Source organism: Leptonychotes weddellii, chromosome 8 (assembly GCF_054177405.1).
Source record: "Leptonychotes weddellii isolate Sample4059 chromosome 8, ASM5417740v2, whole genome shotgun sequence".
Lineage (NCBI taxonomy): Eukaryota > Metazoa > Chordata > Mammalia > Carnivora > Phocidae > Leptonychotes > Leptonychotes weddellii.
The window spans coordinates 29,342,350-29,359,777 of NC_138376.1; the positions used below are offsets into that span (position 1 = coordinate 29,342,350).

General features: G+C 55.4%; 1 protein-coding gene across 1 annotated transcript in view; it reads right to left on the reverse strand.

Annotated features, from left to right (window-relative positions):
- Positions 1-5,198: 5,198 nt before the first annotated feature.
- Positions 5,199-17,428, reverse strand: part of KCNK17 (potassium two pore domain channel subfamily K member 17) — a 13,143-nt gene continuing 913 nt past the window's right edge. Inside the window, exons 2-5 of the mRNA XM_006742034.3 lie at positions 15,000-15,114; positions 10,484-10,644; positions 9,906-10,080; positions 5,199-5,965 (exon numbers count right to left, since the gene is read on the reverse strand). Coding sequence (XP_006742097.2) covers positions 5,655-5,965; positions 9,906-10,080; positions 10,484-10,644; positions 15,000-15,114 — 762 coding nt within the window. The 3' untranslated portion in view covers positions 5,199-5,654. The remainder of the gene's footprint in view (positions 5,966-9,905; positions 10,081-10,483; positions 10,645-14,999; positions 15,115-17,428) is intronic.

The following is a 17,428-nucleotide window of genomic DNA, read 5'->3' on the forward strand; positions in this document are numbered from 1 at the left end:
CAGCTGGGCTGCAGTCTGGCTCAGGGAGGGAGCGGGGGTTGATGAATTGGGTGCTCGGATCAGTTGGGTCTTTGTGGGAAGTAGATGGCACTTCCCGAGGGTTCATTGCTGAGGGTGTAATGAAGGGAGCATGGAGAGTATGGGCAGGTCTAGGTGATGGTGCAGCTCAGGGACCAGCGACAGTGGGGAGTCATTACGGCCCCTGGTCCTAAAGGGGTGGGGAGGGGGCGCTCTCACTAGAACCCAGTCAGTGTTGCTACCTTGGGAAAGGCGCCAGCCGGAGAGGCACTGTGCCCTCAGGGAAGGAGTACAGCACTGCCAAAACCAGGGCCTGCTGGGAGAGGGGGCAAATACCCTGACTCCTCTCCCCTCCTCCCCTCCCACCACTTGCCCTCTTAGGCTTCTGCAAGTCAGAAGCCAAAGACCAAAGGAGCCTGGGTGACTCAGCCCATGGAGGTCAGACCCTGCCCCCACCGGGGAGGTTCAGGGGTTCAGAGAAAGTCCGAGAGTGGATGGGGAGAAGGAGCCAAGACAGATTATCAAGGAGTGCTGCTGCAGGCTCACACCCACCCCCCAGGGAAGCGACCTGACCCAAGAGGTCGGCCAGTGGGCCACTCCTCCAATACACACACGAACCCTCTCACTTTACAGGTGGTCTCCTGCTGCCTCCCAGAGCTTTGGCAAATGTATTCCCTCTCTCCCTGCCTCACTTCCTGCCCCTCCCAAGTCCACTGGGGGCCAAAGGCTGGGAGGGTCTAGGAGGTCTTCTCAAAGGAAGTCAGGGAAGAAGGGACCGTGTTCCCCACAGGAAACTCCTTGTCAGACTTGGAGCGCCATGTCTCCCCCATCTGATTAGCTGTGCCCTGAGTGCAGGGGCTGGCCTCACTCATTTGTTTTCTTATTATCCCCAGCATCTAGCTCAAACAACAAACAACTCCTCAGTGCAAACCTTAGAGACACAGAAAAGGGGTGCAGAAGGGCTCCATGAGCTGCCTGATGAAAGAGGGTGGGGTCAGGGAGAGCTTCAGGCCAGGAAGAAGAGAAAGGGAGGGGAGCAAATATTTCTGAGCCTTACGATGTAGCAGATCCAACTCGGGTGCTTTCTCATTCATTACTCACTCCCCCACATTCATCCAAACATTCCTGAGGATGGTATCAGCATTTCCATTTTAGGCTCAGAGATATTATGTGACTTCTCAAATGTTGCACAGCAAGCAAGTAATTGATAGAGTCGGGATATAGATTCACATCTGCCTGACTCCAGGGAAGAGTAAGTGAGATAAAAGTTGGTCTGAAAAGATGTGGAAGGGATGGACTGCAGGCAAAGGCTGAGCTGGATCCTAACCCCAGAACCAGGCAGGGGCAGGGGGCTCAGTGGCTGATGGGAGTGAGTCTGATTGGTTTTGCTTTCACACTTCTGGAGACTATGCTGGTGTGGCAGGGGGAGTGTCCCTGGCTCCCCACAAAAGCCCTAACTGGGGTGGGGGGTGTCCAGCTCTGGTTGTCCCTCCTGCCTCCAGGCCTTGCCAGGGCTGCCATGGGGATTGGGAAGGGTGTTGTGACCGGAGTGGGGGGTGGGCTGGGAATCTTGGGCAAAGACCCTAAGGATGGGTTGAGGAGGCCTTGCGGGGGAGGGGGATTGCTGCCCCCTGAACCCCAAGGAACAATTTTAACTGGAGATGAGTTTTGGTTAGCAAAGGGCAAGAGGGTTAGGACATAACAGGGCACAGCACAGTATAGAGGGGAGAAAGAGAGAGGGTCAGTGGGGCCAGGGCCCAGCACTGAGAGTGTCTGGGGTGTGGGGGTGGGAGGGACAATAGAGTGAGAGACCCAGCGACCAGTAGCGTGGGTGGTTTAGGGAGAGCAGAGGGGGGCTGTCAGAGGGTCAGCTTCAGGCCATTGCTCTCCGGGCCTGGAGCCCAGGGGTGGGGAGCCGGTGAGGTAAGGGTAGAGGGAACTGGGGATGGGGAGAGTCTCAGATAGCTGTTGCCCAGACTATAGGGGTCCTCTGGCTGCTACTGAGTCAAGCCTTCTCTGGCCCAGTTCCTAAAATGAACGGACATCCCTCCCACAGCCAGGCTGCCAGGGCTGGAGGGGCCGTGAGGGAAGGACCTGGGGAACTTTGTGTGTGTGTGTGTGTGTGTGTGTGTGTGTGTGTGTGTGAGGGAGGGAGAGAGAGAGGGAGAGAGACAGATAGATAGACAAAGACAGAGTGAGACTTCCTTGGACCTTTAGGTCCAAGCATTTATGCTTAAGACAGCCCAGGAATGGGCACCGGGGTGGCTCAGTCGTTAAGCTTCTGCCTTTGGCTCAGGTCATGATCCCAGGGTCCTGGGATCGAGCCCCACATCGGGCTCCCTGCTCAGCGGGGAGCCTGCTTCTCCCTCTCCCATACCCCCTGCTTGTATTCCCTCTCTCTTGCTGTGTCTTTCTGTCAAATAAATAAAAATTAAAAAATCTTAAAAAAAAAAAAAAAAAGACAGCTCAGGAGATGGTTGGGGCCAGGAACTGCCCTCCCTGAAACATGGTCAACTAGAACAATCCAGACAAAATTCCAGAGGGAATAGAGCCAGTAAGATGCAGAATCCCCGAAGTCAGCCTCATCTTTTACAGATGAGTAAACTGAGGCACAGAAAGGGGAATGGCTTGTGAAGATTACAGAGGGCTTAAAGGGAGAGTCTCCCTGCCCCCATGCCAGGCCCTTACCTCTCTCCTGCTCACCCACAGGACGGGCGGCTGTCCTTGCTTGGCATCCAGTGAAAATGTCATTTTCCCCGTCTTAAAACTGCATTAAAAAGAACAGCCCCTTTCTCAGAGTTGATGGGAGAATAACTCAGTACAAGCAAAGTGCTTACAACGAACAGTGCCTGGCCCATAATAAGCACCCCATAAATGTTAGGAAATCATGATGATGACCAGGATGATGACATGGTGATGACGAATGTCGCTGGTTTAAAGGGAACCACCATGTGACAGTGAGTCTGATCTTGCCTTGGCTGTGCGAAGGCCACAGAACTGGACAGCCTGTCCGGTGGGGGCGGGGGGTGGTTGGGGCGGAGGCATAGCAGCCACTGGGGTGAGGGGTCCACCTGCCCCTCTGCGTTGTGGGAGCAGCAGTGGCCGGTCCCCCGGCCCTGCGTTTGCACGCTCAGCATGAACTTCCCCTTCTCTGCCAGGAGGATCTTCTATGACTCACGCATGTCCAGACCCCCTCATCCTGGCTAGCAGCGTGATGGTGTCAGCCTGGAAGCCCCCCAGGGCGGGGCTGAGTCCCACGTCATTGCTTGCTCCCTGGAGCCTGCCTGGCCAGCCCCGAGCCCTGAGAGGGGTCAGCACGTAGCCACCAGCCCTGCCTCCTGCCTGGTCCCGGGGCCCGCTGTGGGACGCCAGAAGCTGAGATGCACATCACGCCTCCTCGGGGATGACGCACACCCTGCTGCTACTTTACACACGCATCGAATCCCGGGACACAGCCCAGCTCTTATCTCCCTTCCTAGAAGAAGAAGCCGATGCAAGATGTGAAGTGATTTGCCCTGGTCACCGGAACGGTGAGCCAGGTAGGCTGGCTCCGAGCTCCGCACCCTGAGCAGCCGGGCTCTACGGCTCTGAGAGGCCCGCGTTCCCTCCGCTTCAAGGTGCTGCGAGGGAACGAGTGACCTGGTTGCTTGTCCGCACGGGGCGGGACAGCTTTCTCAGGCTGCCATACGATGCCAGCAGCACGCCTCCTTCCCCTCCCTCTCATCTGCGACGGCAAGACCTCACTGCCCCTTCTAGTCTGTGGTTTCTGTGCCGAGGTCTGACTGTTCTTGCGCCTTTCCCAGACCCAGACCTTTCCCGGTGGCTCCCAACATGGTTTCTTGAGGCTTCTCCTCACACCCCACACCGCTCACTCTTCATCTTCGTTCCCACCCCACCACCCCTCTCACTTTCTGGGTGGATTTGTGCCTCAGGGCTCCAGCGACTCCTCTCATTGGCTGTGGGGCAGACATCCGCAGGCAACTGGCCAATCAGAAGCCTGCCTCTGCCCCACCGTGGGTACCACGGGCTTGTTCTCCCCTTGGCAAGGGCGGCCATTGTGAGCATGGGTCTGGGTGTGCGTGGGGTAAAGAGATCGATGGGGGGTGAGAGGGACTCTGTCTAAGAGGCCAGGCATGGGGAGAGAGGGGCTCAAGGTGAGGCAGAGTTGGGACCATGGAAATAAACCCAGCACTAGCCTCTGTCTCTCCCAGTTTTGAGTTAGGGGTCTTCTCTGCGGAGTGTGTTAAGTACAAGGATGCCAGTTCCAGACCCCCAGCGATCTCAGCCTCACCTCCATTTTCCTCTGCCCAGCCTGTGGGCCTTAGGAAGAGGGCATGGACCCTGTTGTTTACTCGCTGGTGTTTGCTCCTGGGGCTGGCCTTGGTCCACTTAGGGCCAGGCCAGATGGCGTAAGCTGGATGGTGTAACAACCCTTCCTTCTTTTTTGGCCAAAAGGCTGCCCCTGACCCAATTTCAGGAGGGCCCTGAGGCCGAGGTGTTTGTCCACAGGGAAGGGCCACATGGAGCCTCTCAGGTCCCTGTGTCACCACAGGTATACAGTGGAGGGGAGCCGAGTCGTAGATATCCACCAAGGCCAAGAACCCAGCTGCCCCCGGTGACCCTCAGGTGTGGCTGGTACTGCCAGGGGCTCCCCGCTGGCCTGGGGACCTCAGTGTGATAAGGAGTGTGCTACCTTAGTAGCAAGCCTAGGCAAGAGACAGAAAGGCTCAGGGGGAGACACTCTATCTACAGACTGCAGTGACGTCTACAAAGCCTACCTGGCCTTGCAAACTGTGCAATCACAGTCTTCAAATGAAGTGGGGTGGGGTGAGGCAGGAGGAGCCCACTGGCCTGCCCCTGGCTTTGCCCTGGTGTGAGGAAGCCCTAGGGCAAGGATTCAGCAGTCAAACGGGGACCAGCTGCCTGCTGGCTGTATCAGCCCTGACAATGATCTGCAAATCTTTAGTGAGTTTACCTAGAAGGTCTCTGGAGGTGGAGGAGGAGTTGTACTTCAGCCTTCAACCCATCCCTTTCACCAGGGAGTCCTGGGCAAACTCACCTGGGAAGGGAGTGGATTCTCACTGTGTGTGTTTCAGTCTCAGATGCTGCCTTTGTCTCTGGGTGTGTATGTCAATTAGAATTAGCTGTGGTTGTGAGTGACAGAAAAGCCCAAACAATACTGTAGTAAATAAGACCGACATTTATTTCTCTCTCACATAAATGAAGTCTGGAGGTATTCAGTCCAGGTTTGTTATGGTAGCTCTGCCACCATCAGGAACCTGGGTTCTTTCTATCTTACTGTGTCACCAATCTCAAACACGGCCTCTACCTCACGGTGCCACGTGGTTGCCAGAGCTCCAGCCACGATATCAGCATTGCAGCCAGCTAGAAAAAGGAAATAGTGAAGAGGAACACCTCCCGCCCCCCTCCCCGCCACGCTGCGAAAAGTCACATTCATAAGTCACACAGGATATTTCTCTGTGGATTCTATTGGGCAGAATTTAATCATATAGCTTCAAATAGCCTCAAGAGAAGATTAAAAAAAACGTAGTCTTTAGTCTGAGTGGTCATGGGCTAAGCTTAAAACCAGGGGGCTTGTTGCTGAGGAAGAAGATGGAACACATACTGGAGTAGAACTAATTGTCCTTTCCACAGCATGAGACGTGAGTAGAAGGTTCTGGATGCTGCATGATTCCCATAGGCTCCTCCGGATGGCAGCCTGGCTGTGGTGAATGGGGTTCTGCTTCCCCATCTGGGTTCTGTCTCCAGCTTTGGGACTTGAAGTTCTCTTTGGAGCTGTGGTGGTAGCAGGAACACGATCTCCCTGGTGTCTCCAGCAGGGAGAGGATGAGTTTGATGATCAGGGCCAGCCACGCCATCCCAAAGAGGATCCATAGGGACACTGTATTCTTGTACCATAGCGGGTACCTCCGGGAGGGGTCCATCCCTGGGGGGAGAGGCAAAGTAAGAGGATGGAGGCCTGGGAAGGTCAAGGCCACATTCCCAAACAGAAACAGACACACATGACTTGGTGCATATGAGCAGAATATGGGAAGTTCAAATTGATTGGAGATTGCTGGCCTTGTGGCCACCTCTGTAGGACTCTAGGAAGCCTCCTGGGGTTGATGCCTTGGGTTTGGAAGCTAAATTTCCTCTTTGGCTTTCTGACAGATTCTGCGCTCTATCCCAGTGGTTCTCAAAGTGGGGTTCCTGGACCAGCAGCAGCAGCATCACCTGAGAGTTTGCTAGAAATGTAAATGGTCGGACCCCACTCCAGACCTACCGAATGCAAACTCTGGGGGTAGGCTCAGCAATCTGTGTTTTAATAAGCCTTCCAAGAGATTCTAATGCCTTCTCTGTTGTTTGCCTGTCTCTGTGTTTGGTTTCCTCATATCTAAACAGAGGCAACTTGCCAGGAGCTTTAGGAAGCACAGAGGGAACCACTGGAGTTTGTATCTGCCTCGGTTCTTCCTAGCTGTGTGACCGTCATCTGTCTGAATGCCCCTCCCCTGTGAAATGGGGAAGATGATTATTTTCCAAGGCCCTGGTTTTTGGGATGAAATCATAAACTCTTCTCCCAAGGTCCTTATCTACTCCTCCAGCCTCGATTTGCACACCTCTTCCCACTGAGGGCTGTGCTTGTCACTCTGGGCTTTCCCCACTTCCTCCGTCTATCATCAGTCCTGCCTTTGCATTTGCTGTCCTCCCAGCTCAGAATGCTCTTGATTTCCAACTCCTCTTGGCTTAGTTAACTTCCCCTCATCCTGCAGATAGATCTCAGCTAGTCTTCACTCCCAGAGATGAGGCTGAGCCCCTCTGTTACACTCTCTCCCAGCCTGTGTACTCTGCCGGCTAAGCTACTTATTCTCTCTGGGCCTTGACTTCCTCATCTATAAAACAGAGACAACAAGAGGTCCACCTTCCAGGACCGGCTTCAAAGATCTAAGGTTTTCAGAATGGTGCTTGGCACATAACAGGTGCCCAAGACCTGGAGTTGGGTGATTGTTTTAGTCACCATTAGACCCCCACAAGGGTGCTCCCAACATTGTCAGGACTGGATAAGCAATGGCAGAGGGAAGGGACAGATGGAGGTCATTGGAGGCTTAGCCTGCTGCATAACTTAATTTTTCCCTCTTTCCTAGGGGTCTATCTTGCCTCCCTCATCAGATCGGGTTTGTTCAAAGGGCGAGATCTGTCTTCTTATTTCCTCAGCATCTTTTTCTGTCTTCAGGTCCCGTCCCACCCACCCCTCTGTCCACTCCCATCCTGCCCTGCTGGCCCTAAGACAGCCTCTCTTCCCAGTCACTGAAGCCTGGGCCCCAGCTCGGGAATGAGCCTGCAGCCCTTGACCCCACCTCGCCGCCTGGCAGGAGCCAGGATTGGATTAAGCTGATTGGGTTATGGGGCCAAGATTCCGCTGGCGGTCCCAAATGAGATCAGCGGTGAGCCAGCTCTCTGCCCCTGCCACCCACCAGTTCGGCTTGCTCCTGGCAACTGAGGGGGAGGAGGTGTCCTTCTCCGGTTTGATTTCATTGTTTTAGCCGAAATCGTAAGTGGCGGGAGATCTGGCAGCTGGCAAGGCGCTTCAATGAGTTGCAAATGCAATTGGGGGATGTGGGGGTATGAGGCCGGGGGGGCACAGATGGCTGGGACTGGGGTGCCGCTCTTGGCCACGGCCTTCGGGGAAAGAAGAGCGGCCGTGAAGACAGCACCCCTGTGGTTGCTGATACAGGGACAACGGGCACCCCAAGTCCAGACTGTGGACCTCAGCATTCCCAGCCAAGGAAAGGGTTTGACCTTATCCTTGGAGGACAGAGAAGGTCAAGAGACATGAGGAAGAGGCGGGAGTGGGGTTTGTCCCCGCTCAGCCTTGGAAGATTCTGCAACATAGGTATCCTGGCTTGGGAGTCTGTCTTCGACCTGCTCTTGGCTTGCCTGCTCTAGGACCTTAGTCAACCTCTTTCCCCTCTCTGGGCCTCAGTTTCTGCTTGCAGATGAGGGCTTCAAGTGTTCTGTGTGCGGTGCAGGAGGCCTTGGCAGGACCCATCACATCTCGCAGGCCTGGGTTGAGGCTCTTCCGGCTGAGCTCCTGGTGGCCCAGTTGCAGGGTGGAAGAGGGAGAGCTCAGAGTCGAGAGGGAGGCAGGGCTCAGCCATCCAGAGGCCCTTGCCAAAATCATGGATTTGGGACTCTATCCTAAGACTGTGGGAAAACACTGAATGTTTTCAGAGAAGCTGGGCAGGTGACATGATAACACCTGTCACTTTTAAAGGTCCTAAGAGCCAAGGGTAGACAAAAATACAGGCTGCACAAATCCATGGGCGCCATTCCATTGTGCTCTGTGTGAATAGCAACTCCCCTTAGGGTTGTGCAGTGCTAATCTGTGTAGCCAGCCATATGCAACTGCTCTGCCTGGACTAAAGAGATGACAGTGGGAACAGAGAGGAGAGGACAGATCCCAGAATCACTCTCTGAGCTGGGAGGGGGCTAGATGTGGCCCTTGGAGCCACTGGGCTCAGCTCTCCTTAGACGCATCTCTCCATTTTGAGGGTAGGAGTGAGAGCATACTCAGTTGGAGGAAACCTCCAAGATTTCCTTCCAGAGCAACAGGCTTCCTCCCAGGATGGAGGATATCGGGAAGGGCAGCATGAGGCCCCTGACACAGGACCCTTCTTCCCAAGGAAGGAGAGGTTCAGGGAAGGGGGCTCTGCACACAGGTGAGAAGGCCATCACCTAGCCCGGGCCCCCCATTTTATAGACAGGAACACTGAGGCCCAGAGAGGGGATGTGTGAGGTGGTCTGGAAAGAGTATGAGCTTGGGAGTCAACGGATCAGAATTCGAGCTAGCTGTGTAATCTCAGGCAAATGGCTTGGCCTCTTTGAGCCTCAGCTTCCTCCTTAGTAAAACGGGCAAAAAATTGTCACTCTAGGTTGCTTGATGAGCTAACTGCTTGTTACTTTGGTAAGACCTCATTTCAATATTCCAGGCAGGGTTCTGTCTCTAAAGATGTGAAGAAGGGCAGGGCTCCTCCCTAATTGAGGGCCAGGGATCTGAGGGAGGGTGTAGAGCCCCTTGAGACCACTGTGTTGGTGGTACCAGTGGCCACTGCTCTCGTGGTGAACCTTCAGGGGAGGGCAGCAAAGGGGGATGATGAGGCGGAGCGGAGGGCCCAGCCACCCCTGAAGGCCCACAGAATGTTCCTCTACCGCCACCTGCTGGGCACCTGCCTCATCTTTATTACGCAAGGCCAGAGGTTTCTGGGCCCCTCGCCTTGCCCACACTGGGTGGTGACCGCTGATCTAACCTCACCTTGGGCCTTCTGGACCACACAGCCCTTCCTTGCTGGTGCTCAAAGCTTGTCTGCCCGTTGTTTTCCAATGCAGACTCTCCTGCCTAGTCCCTGCGGCCACGTGGAACAAATGGACCGTGGCCCAGGGACAGTGGGAAGCTTGGCATTTCATGGGGCAGGGTGAAGTGGGGAGGAGAGACCCCAGGACAAGGGAGGATCAGGGAGGGAGGTCAGGGACTCCCCTAACTTGGTGAGCGCTCATAACAATAGTTGAGCCTCAGACATTTCCAGTGCTTGTCAAGAGGGCCAGGAGTGTGACTTACAGCCAGCCCCAAGCCCTGGGGTCAAACTCCAGGTTTCACTTTTTAGCCGGATCTTGGCCCCATCACACAACAAAGCAGGTTGAACTTGCCAGGGAGACCGTGTCCTTTGGACTTTGGGCCTGCAAACCCCCACGGGGCCTGGCACATAGCAGGTGCCAGCAGACGGAGCGGGCATTAGTCCTCACTAATGCACCTGGGCTCCCCCCCACACCCCTTGGAAGGCCGGCAGCTGAGTGTCCAGGCCACTCTCCCACTGCCTGCAGGGCTCTCTCACCAATCACGTAGTCGCCGAAGCCCACGGTGCTGAGGGTGATGAAGGCGAAGTAGAAGCTCTCCACGTAGCTCCAGCCCTCCATGTGGCAGAAGAGCAGTGGGGGAAGCAGCAGGAAAAGCAGGAGGCCCGAGAGGAGGGCACCAGCACCTGCCAGCCACCGAGCTTTGGTCGGGTCCTGTGGGTGCACATAGAGCCCTGTGTGGCCACCACCCAGTGCTGGGGGACAAGACAGCCGGGGAGGGGGGCGGTCCAGAGTTGGAGGCCAGGCGAATGCTCCCTGCCAGGGGGAAGGGGCTGCCCTTGCGACCCCTCTACGTAGTCTGCGTTCTCCAGGTTCTTGGGCAAGACCTTGGCTGGCTCATTCCCTTCCTGTCCCCCAGGTACCACGGCGTCTCCCCCACTGATGTCCCTTTATTATTAAAGACCCCCATTCTGGGCAGTGGCCTCCAATCCCACCACATCCCCACCAGGAACCCTGCTTTCCAGAAGTAACCCCTGCTCTTCTGGGCCCCCGATTCCCACTACCTGGCTCATCGTAGCATAACCCGCCCCTCCCCTTACTCCCACAGCCCCTTCACCTGCCAGGCGCCCCCCAGCCTGCGGGCACAGCGGTGCATCCCCCTCTGCATGAGATGCCCCAGTCGGTTGAGCACCACGAGGTTGAGCGGGATCCCCACAAGAGCAAAGAAAATGCAGAAGAGGCGGGCGGCCATCGTTCGGGGGCTCAGGTTGCCATAGCCTGAGGCGAGATGGAGGCACATCAGGGGCCCTTTCCATCCCCAGGGGCCACTGCTCCTCACCCCCTCCAGACTTGGCAGCTGGTATTTACCGAGACCTTTTGTTCCCACTCCAGGACTGTGCCTTCATTCCCTCAGTCCCACCTTACAACCGGCTGTCCAAGTGGGGATTACGCCCCATATTTTACGGACTGGAAAACAGATGCTCCAGGAGGCTCAGCAGTGTGTGTGAGCGCAAACCCACCAAGTGTGAGACTCCATTCTCTCCCTTTGTTTCCCCCTCTGTGGACCGACAGAAGGACGTGGAGAGGGACATGGAAGGGTGTGGAGCCTCCAGATGCTGCACCTCTGGGACAGACACCATTCCAGCCAGGACCCTGTTGCCTCCAGGCTCCTGTCTCTGGGCGCCGCCCCAGGCCCATGCAGTCAGTCTTGCTTGGGGCTCCAAACATCTCTCGGGCTCCTTCTTCGTCCTTCAAAGACCTCCTTCCCCTCCCCCGATACATCTCTTACACATCTGATTCTGTCTTGAAACCTGATTGCCGGAGGGTCCTTACTAATGCACCTGGGCTCCCCCCCCAAGCCCCTTGGAAGTGAGGGGTGGTGGATGGACAATCAGGTGCCCTGGGGGAGGGGGAGGTTGGCTATCTTCCTGTCATGAAGATAAGGGATGGGGAGGCTAGGGGGACGAGGCATTCCTCGAAAGATTCCATCAGCCTGGGCATTCTTTCCTCCGTCATTCCTCTCCATCTCTGTCCCCCCACTTCTTGGTCAGCACCGCTGCCTTGCCTTGAGTCAGATGCAAGCCTGATTATATCGTTTCCCAGGATTCCTCGAGTCTGCTGAGGAAAGCCCAAAGTCTCACCCAGCCAAGCTCATCTGGTCCCCCACTTTCCCAGTTCTGGCCACATTCCTGCCCTGCTGAGTCCCCAGCCCCTTCCTGCCTCTGTGTTTTGAGTATGACTCTCCCTCTACCAAGAGCATAGAAATGGCAGCCCCAGTGCCATGGCTCCCCCAGCCCTCTGCCGGCTTTGAGGGGAACCCACTGTATGGGAATGATTTGTTTCCAAGTCTGCTATTCTCAAGGGCCCCTCAAGAGCATGGGCTGAGTCATAATCAGCTTTATATTCTCAGCAACTGGCACAGGATCTGACACCTCATAGGTGCTCACCAAATGTGTGTTGAATGAGTTTTAAGAATGAATGAATGAATGAATGAGAAATACAGGAATGAATGAGTCAATAGATGAACAGATGCCCTGCACCCTGCACCCCCTGGGGAGGCAGACTGGGTCAGCACTCCTACATACCCCATGCTCACTTGTATTGGTGGTTTACCTCACTCTCACCTTACTGGGGGGTCTCAGAGGGCATAGTCCCAAGAGTGGCCAAAGCATGCACTCATCTAGAGCATGGGCTTTGGAATCAGAGGTGCTTCCTGCGTTTGAATCCCAGCTCTGCCCCTTGAAGGCTGTGGGACCTTGGGTGAATGGTTTGACCTTTCTGAGCTTCTGTGTCCTTGTCTGTAAGGTGGGTATACATCTACCTCACAGTGTGCCATGGGACAAAAGGAGGCAATGGAGATGTGTCATGGATGGGAATGTGTCCCCTCAAGCATCTAGTATACTGAAGCTGCTAGAGGAATGTTTGCTTCGTGAATGAATGGATGAATGACCCAACTCCACTGCACCAGCTTCTGGTCTGAGGACATCAGCAGCCCCCTTGCTTTAGAACCCCATGCTCCATCTAAGCCACCTCTCACTTCAGCAGGCCTCCCACCTGTCACCTCTTTTCCATTGCTAGTCCAGCCCCAGGACATCCTGAGAGAGCCCTACCAGGAAGGCCTTGTGTGGCTGCCCTGCACCTTCTCCAAAGTCAGGCCTCATTTCCAACCTTTCCAGTCACCTTGTCCTCCTTCCTGTTGCCCAAGCCCAGCAGTCACACTCCTACCTCAGGGCCTTTGCACTTGCTTCCCCAGATATTTACATGGTTTTCTCCCTCATTCTGTTCATGTCTCTGCTTCAAGTTTACCGTATCAACAAGGCCTTCGATATACAATAGCCCCCTTCACTATCAGAGCCCCTTACCTGGCATTATTTTTCTCAAAGCACCTCCCACTCCCTGAATATTGTCTATGTATCTATTTGTTGGGTGTCCTCTTGCACTAGAATGTCAGCACCCCCCAAAGGCAGGGACTTGTCATTTTCCGCTCACCATTGTTTCCCCAGAACTGTCAGGCTCCCACAGCTACTAAGTCTATTTGTTGAATGAATGCATGACTGGATAAGTGAACAAATGAGCAAGCCAGAGATGGAGTTCATAGGTGATGGACAAAGTGGGGGCTCAGGCCTGTCTGGCTGGTCTAGAAGTGTTCAAGGGCCTGTCAGACCCTATTTCATCTTGGGTCTTGGAAAGTATAGCCTTTACTGGGTGCTGGACCCAGGGTCCCAGGGATGCCAAGGAGGCAGTCCTCTGCTGTGTCTCTCAAATTATTCCTTCCTTTCCTTGTGGAGTGTTCCATAGGTACCCCGTTTCCTGTCTCTGCCCTCCTCCTCCTCTCTCTGCATCCCCTCTGCATGCTCGTGCATGCGTGTGTGGTCAGAATCACAGGGACATGAACTTCCCTACTGTCCACCCCAGAATGGCCCTCTCTTTCTTCCTGTTGTTTAGAATTCCCACTCTATCTTGTAAACCTCCTAAAGGTTTACGCTTAAGAGCAATACTGTCCCCTAGCTGGGTTTCAAATTCCAACTCTGCTGCTTATGTGACCTTGGGGAAATTGTGTAACTTCTATGTGCCTCAGTTTACCCCTCTGTGACATGAAAATAATAAGCCCTATCCTTGGAGATAAGGCCATATGGACAAATCTCAATTGTAAAAGAGCCCCTCAATTGAAATCTCAATTGTAAAAGAGCCCCTCACAGTGCCTAGTACAAGTAGATCATGTGTGCAGGGTGGGGTGGGCTCCCCCTTCCTCTGCCCTTCTTCCCTTCAGAGAGAGCTGCGTCAGGCCGAGTAAAGAGGAAGGGACAGGCTACCAAAGTCAGAATTCAGAGGGCCAAAGTCCAGGGTCTGGGGCAAAGGGTGTAGGAGGTGCAGGGTTTAGAGACTAAAGGCCCCCACACAACAGGGAGGCCTCCCTGCAGTGACTGCGCCTCAACATCCCTTCCCACCCAGGGACTCAGTGAGTGCAGGTGGAATGGGTATTTTTGGAATTCATTAACGTGTCAGGGTTTGTTGAGTGTCCACTGTATTGGGGCTTTGTACTAGGCTCAGTGGGTGTAAAGAGGAATAAATACCATCCTGGCTAGTCCTTCCAGGGTCACAGGGTCCGTGGAGTCTGAGGGGCCTCCCCCAAGCATGCTTGCCTCAAGGAGGAGGGCTGCCCAAGCTCCTGTGTAGCCCTCAGACCCGTTACCAAGAAGTATTTGCTGCTTTAAAACTAGATGGAGAGTCCTCTGGGTGCTCCTGCCTGGCTCCACTCTGGGGAGGACGGAGGCTGGGACCCTGGTTCCTGGGGAGAGGATCCTGGCACGCCCAGAGCTGGTGGAGGTGGCCCTGGCCAGCAGTGGTGTCAGCCTGCCACCTGGTGGTAAATCCAGTGTCATGCAGGGAGGGGCAACCCCAAGGGCAGGGGGATGGGGTTCTGCACTTGAGTCATTTCTTGGGTTTCAGAGCTGGAGGGACCTAGGCTGCTCTTCTCCTTCCCTTTCCAGCAGCCCTCAGGCACCTTCCCAAGACAAGTTCTACCTTTGCTCTCCTGAAGGCAGGGCTAGGGAGACGGGATTGAGATCTGGCTCCAGGGGTCCCTGTGTGTGAGGGAGGAAGTGGGCTTGGAGAAGATGGTGAGGAGCGTGAAGGGTGCCACAGTGAGCTGGGGAGAGGCTTCCAGGAACGGCCACCTTTCCCCAATGCTGAGAAGAGGGGCCGGAAAGGCTCTTTTTAGATTTCGGCCCCTCCCTCCTTCCTAATTTTCCCTTGCCCCTCGTCTCCACCCCTGGGCTCAGTGTTGGGTGGGCTTGGCTCTGGACACTTATAAAGTTGAGAAGCATCTTTACTGCTGCACAGGGGAGACCCCCTGCTTCCTGAAAGGTTGTGTGAGGCAGAGATCCTCCAGAGCAGTGCTTCTCAAATGTGAGTGTTGCACACAAACCTCCTGGAGACCTTGGTGAAATGCAGAAACTGATTCAGCAGATCCCAGGGGAGCCCGAGATCCTGCCCACAGGCAGGATGGCCACACTGGAGGGCCTGACTACGCTTGGAGTCACGGGGCCCTAGTGACCCCTCTAAAAGGCACTGGTCCCCTGCCCCCCATCCTCTAGGGGGAGACCAGCCTCCCCAGTCCCACCCACTCTTACCAATGGTGGTGATGGTCGACACGGAAAAGAAGAAGGAGCCCATGAACTCCCAGCGGCCCATGCTGGTGGTGTTGTCAAGGACAATGTCCCCACTTTGGTATGCTTGGATGATGCCCTGGGGGAGAGGCTGCAGTGACCACCAGGCTCTGTGGGGCAACTGGGCCCCTGCACCCAAACACATACACATGTGTGCATGAATACATGCGCATGCATGTGTGTACAAACACACACACACACACATTCATGGACATTCAACCACTCTTCAATCTCAGCCCTTGCAGGGCAAGGAGGTTCTTCCCCTCCACCCAGGGCCTCCCCAGGGGCAGGGACCATGGGGACAACTCCTTCCCTTCTTTACCCTAGACCCCAGGTCAGCTCAGGGTGTCTCACCAGCTGGAAGAACACCATTCCATCCCCCCTCCCCTGCTCAATCCCATCCTTGCAACGAGCACTGCCAGGCAGGACACGTGGTGTTTCAGGGGACCCGGAGATGTAAGAGACAGGACCTCAGTCCTCAGCGGGACAGAGACAGACTTAACTCATACAATGCAGCCAATGCAGCTTTGGGCATTAAGGCGGTAGAGCTGCATGACCCTGGACAAGATACCTAACTTCTCTGTGCCTCAGTTTCCTTATCTGTAAAACGGGAATACTAATAGCACCTACTTCATAGAGTTGTTGTGTGGGTTAAATGGGCTATTCAGTGTAGACTTAGAACAGTACCTGAGACGTGGTAAGTGCCAGTGGTTGCCATCATTCTCATGGTTACAAATATAATAATAGGAATGCAAAGAGGAAAGGTGTTCATTCTGCTGGGGGTAGGGGCAGAAGGCTTCATGGAGGGGGTGAGGTTTTAGCTGGGCCTTCTTTGAGAGTTGAAAGGGACTGCTCCTGGTGGAAGGACATTTAGGGAGATTTAGGGATTCCTGCGGGGCAGGACTGTGCCTGGGATTTAGTACAGGGAGACTGAAAGACAGGTGGGAGCCAGGTCATGCTTGGCTCTGCCATGCCAGGGATGGGGCAGCAGGCCTCTCCCAAGGTCACCGAGCAAAGAGGAGGCAAGATCCGGTTTGTGTGTTCCCTGGCAGCTGGCAACAGAGGTGTGAGCAGACCAGAAGGGGAGAGAGCCTTGCAGGGGCGAGTAGCCTGCATCCTGGCGGAGTGGTCCAGGAGGAACCGAGAGGAGATACTCAAAAGCCTAGGCCGTTGGCCCTATTTGGTGTGGGTAGTGAGGGAAGCCTTTAAGACCACTGTGGGAGTGTGTGGATGTGGGGCCGATGACAGAGATTTGGAATAGGTGGAGGTGCAGGGCTGGGAGGAGGAGGGCTGCTTGCTCTTGACCTTGGAGGAATCTGAGGAAGTTGCATGTACCTGTCTGTACTCAGCGGGAGATCTGGGCTTCAGACACACCAGATCCTTATCTCGGGGATGGTGGAAGCCCCGGGATGGTTGAGGAAGGGGCGAAGTCGAAGTGCGTGTGGAGCAGAGGGGGTTGGAGGGGAAGCTAAGGAGATGAAAGCCCTGCAGGAACTTTGGGGAACACCCCCCACAGATCCGCACCAAGCCCCATCTTGGTGGTTAACAGGCCCAGCTCCCTGGCTATGCAGCCATGTACTTGTATTTAACCTCTTTGAGCCTCAGTTTCTTCATCTCGGAAATGGGATGTAGGTGAGGATGAAATGAGTAAATGCGAGTTAACCCCCCGGAACAATGCCTGACACACAGCGAGGGCTCTGCAGAAGCACTCTCTGCTGTCATGGCCATCACTGTCATCCTCCCTGGGCCAGTGCTGCAGGTAAGGAGGTTCAGCACTTCTGCAAAAGGGGTGCCGCCCAGCCTCCAGGACGAGGCAGTTCCGCTGCATTTGTGAAAGTGTAGAGGTGGGGGGTGGGTGGAGGTGCGACCTGAGGTCCTTAGCAGAGACAGTCTTCCCGCTGCCCAGTCAGCCCAGTCCAAGTGCTCAGGACCCTTACCACTGTTCCAGTGCAGGGTCACTTCCCACCCAGAAACGTTTCCCTGCTACCTTCTGGGGACTGGCTTCAGAATGGCCGCTCTGGGACTCAGGCCCTGCCCTCCTCGATGGAGGCGGCGCCAGGACTGCGGGTCCGGCATTTGGGGCTAGGGACACAGCTGTCTGGGTCCCCGGACCAAGGGAGGTCCCGGGACATTAAAACATCCGCCAATTCTGGGCGGGTCCCGGTCGGGTGTGTCCTGCCCGAAGTGAAAGGAGACCTCCATCCATCTGCGATCCCCCCCTTCCCCAAGAACCCTCCCCTGACTCTCCCCTCCCCCACGCCCCGCTGCGTCCCCCACTCCCTGAGCAGTCTCTGTGCTCCGGGACCTCTGGATCTCCCGGACGCGTCCAGCCCGAGTCTGAAGACCCGGAGTAGAGCGGGATCAGCCAAAGAGCGCCCCTGTGAGTGCCCCCC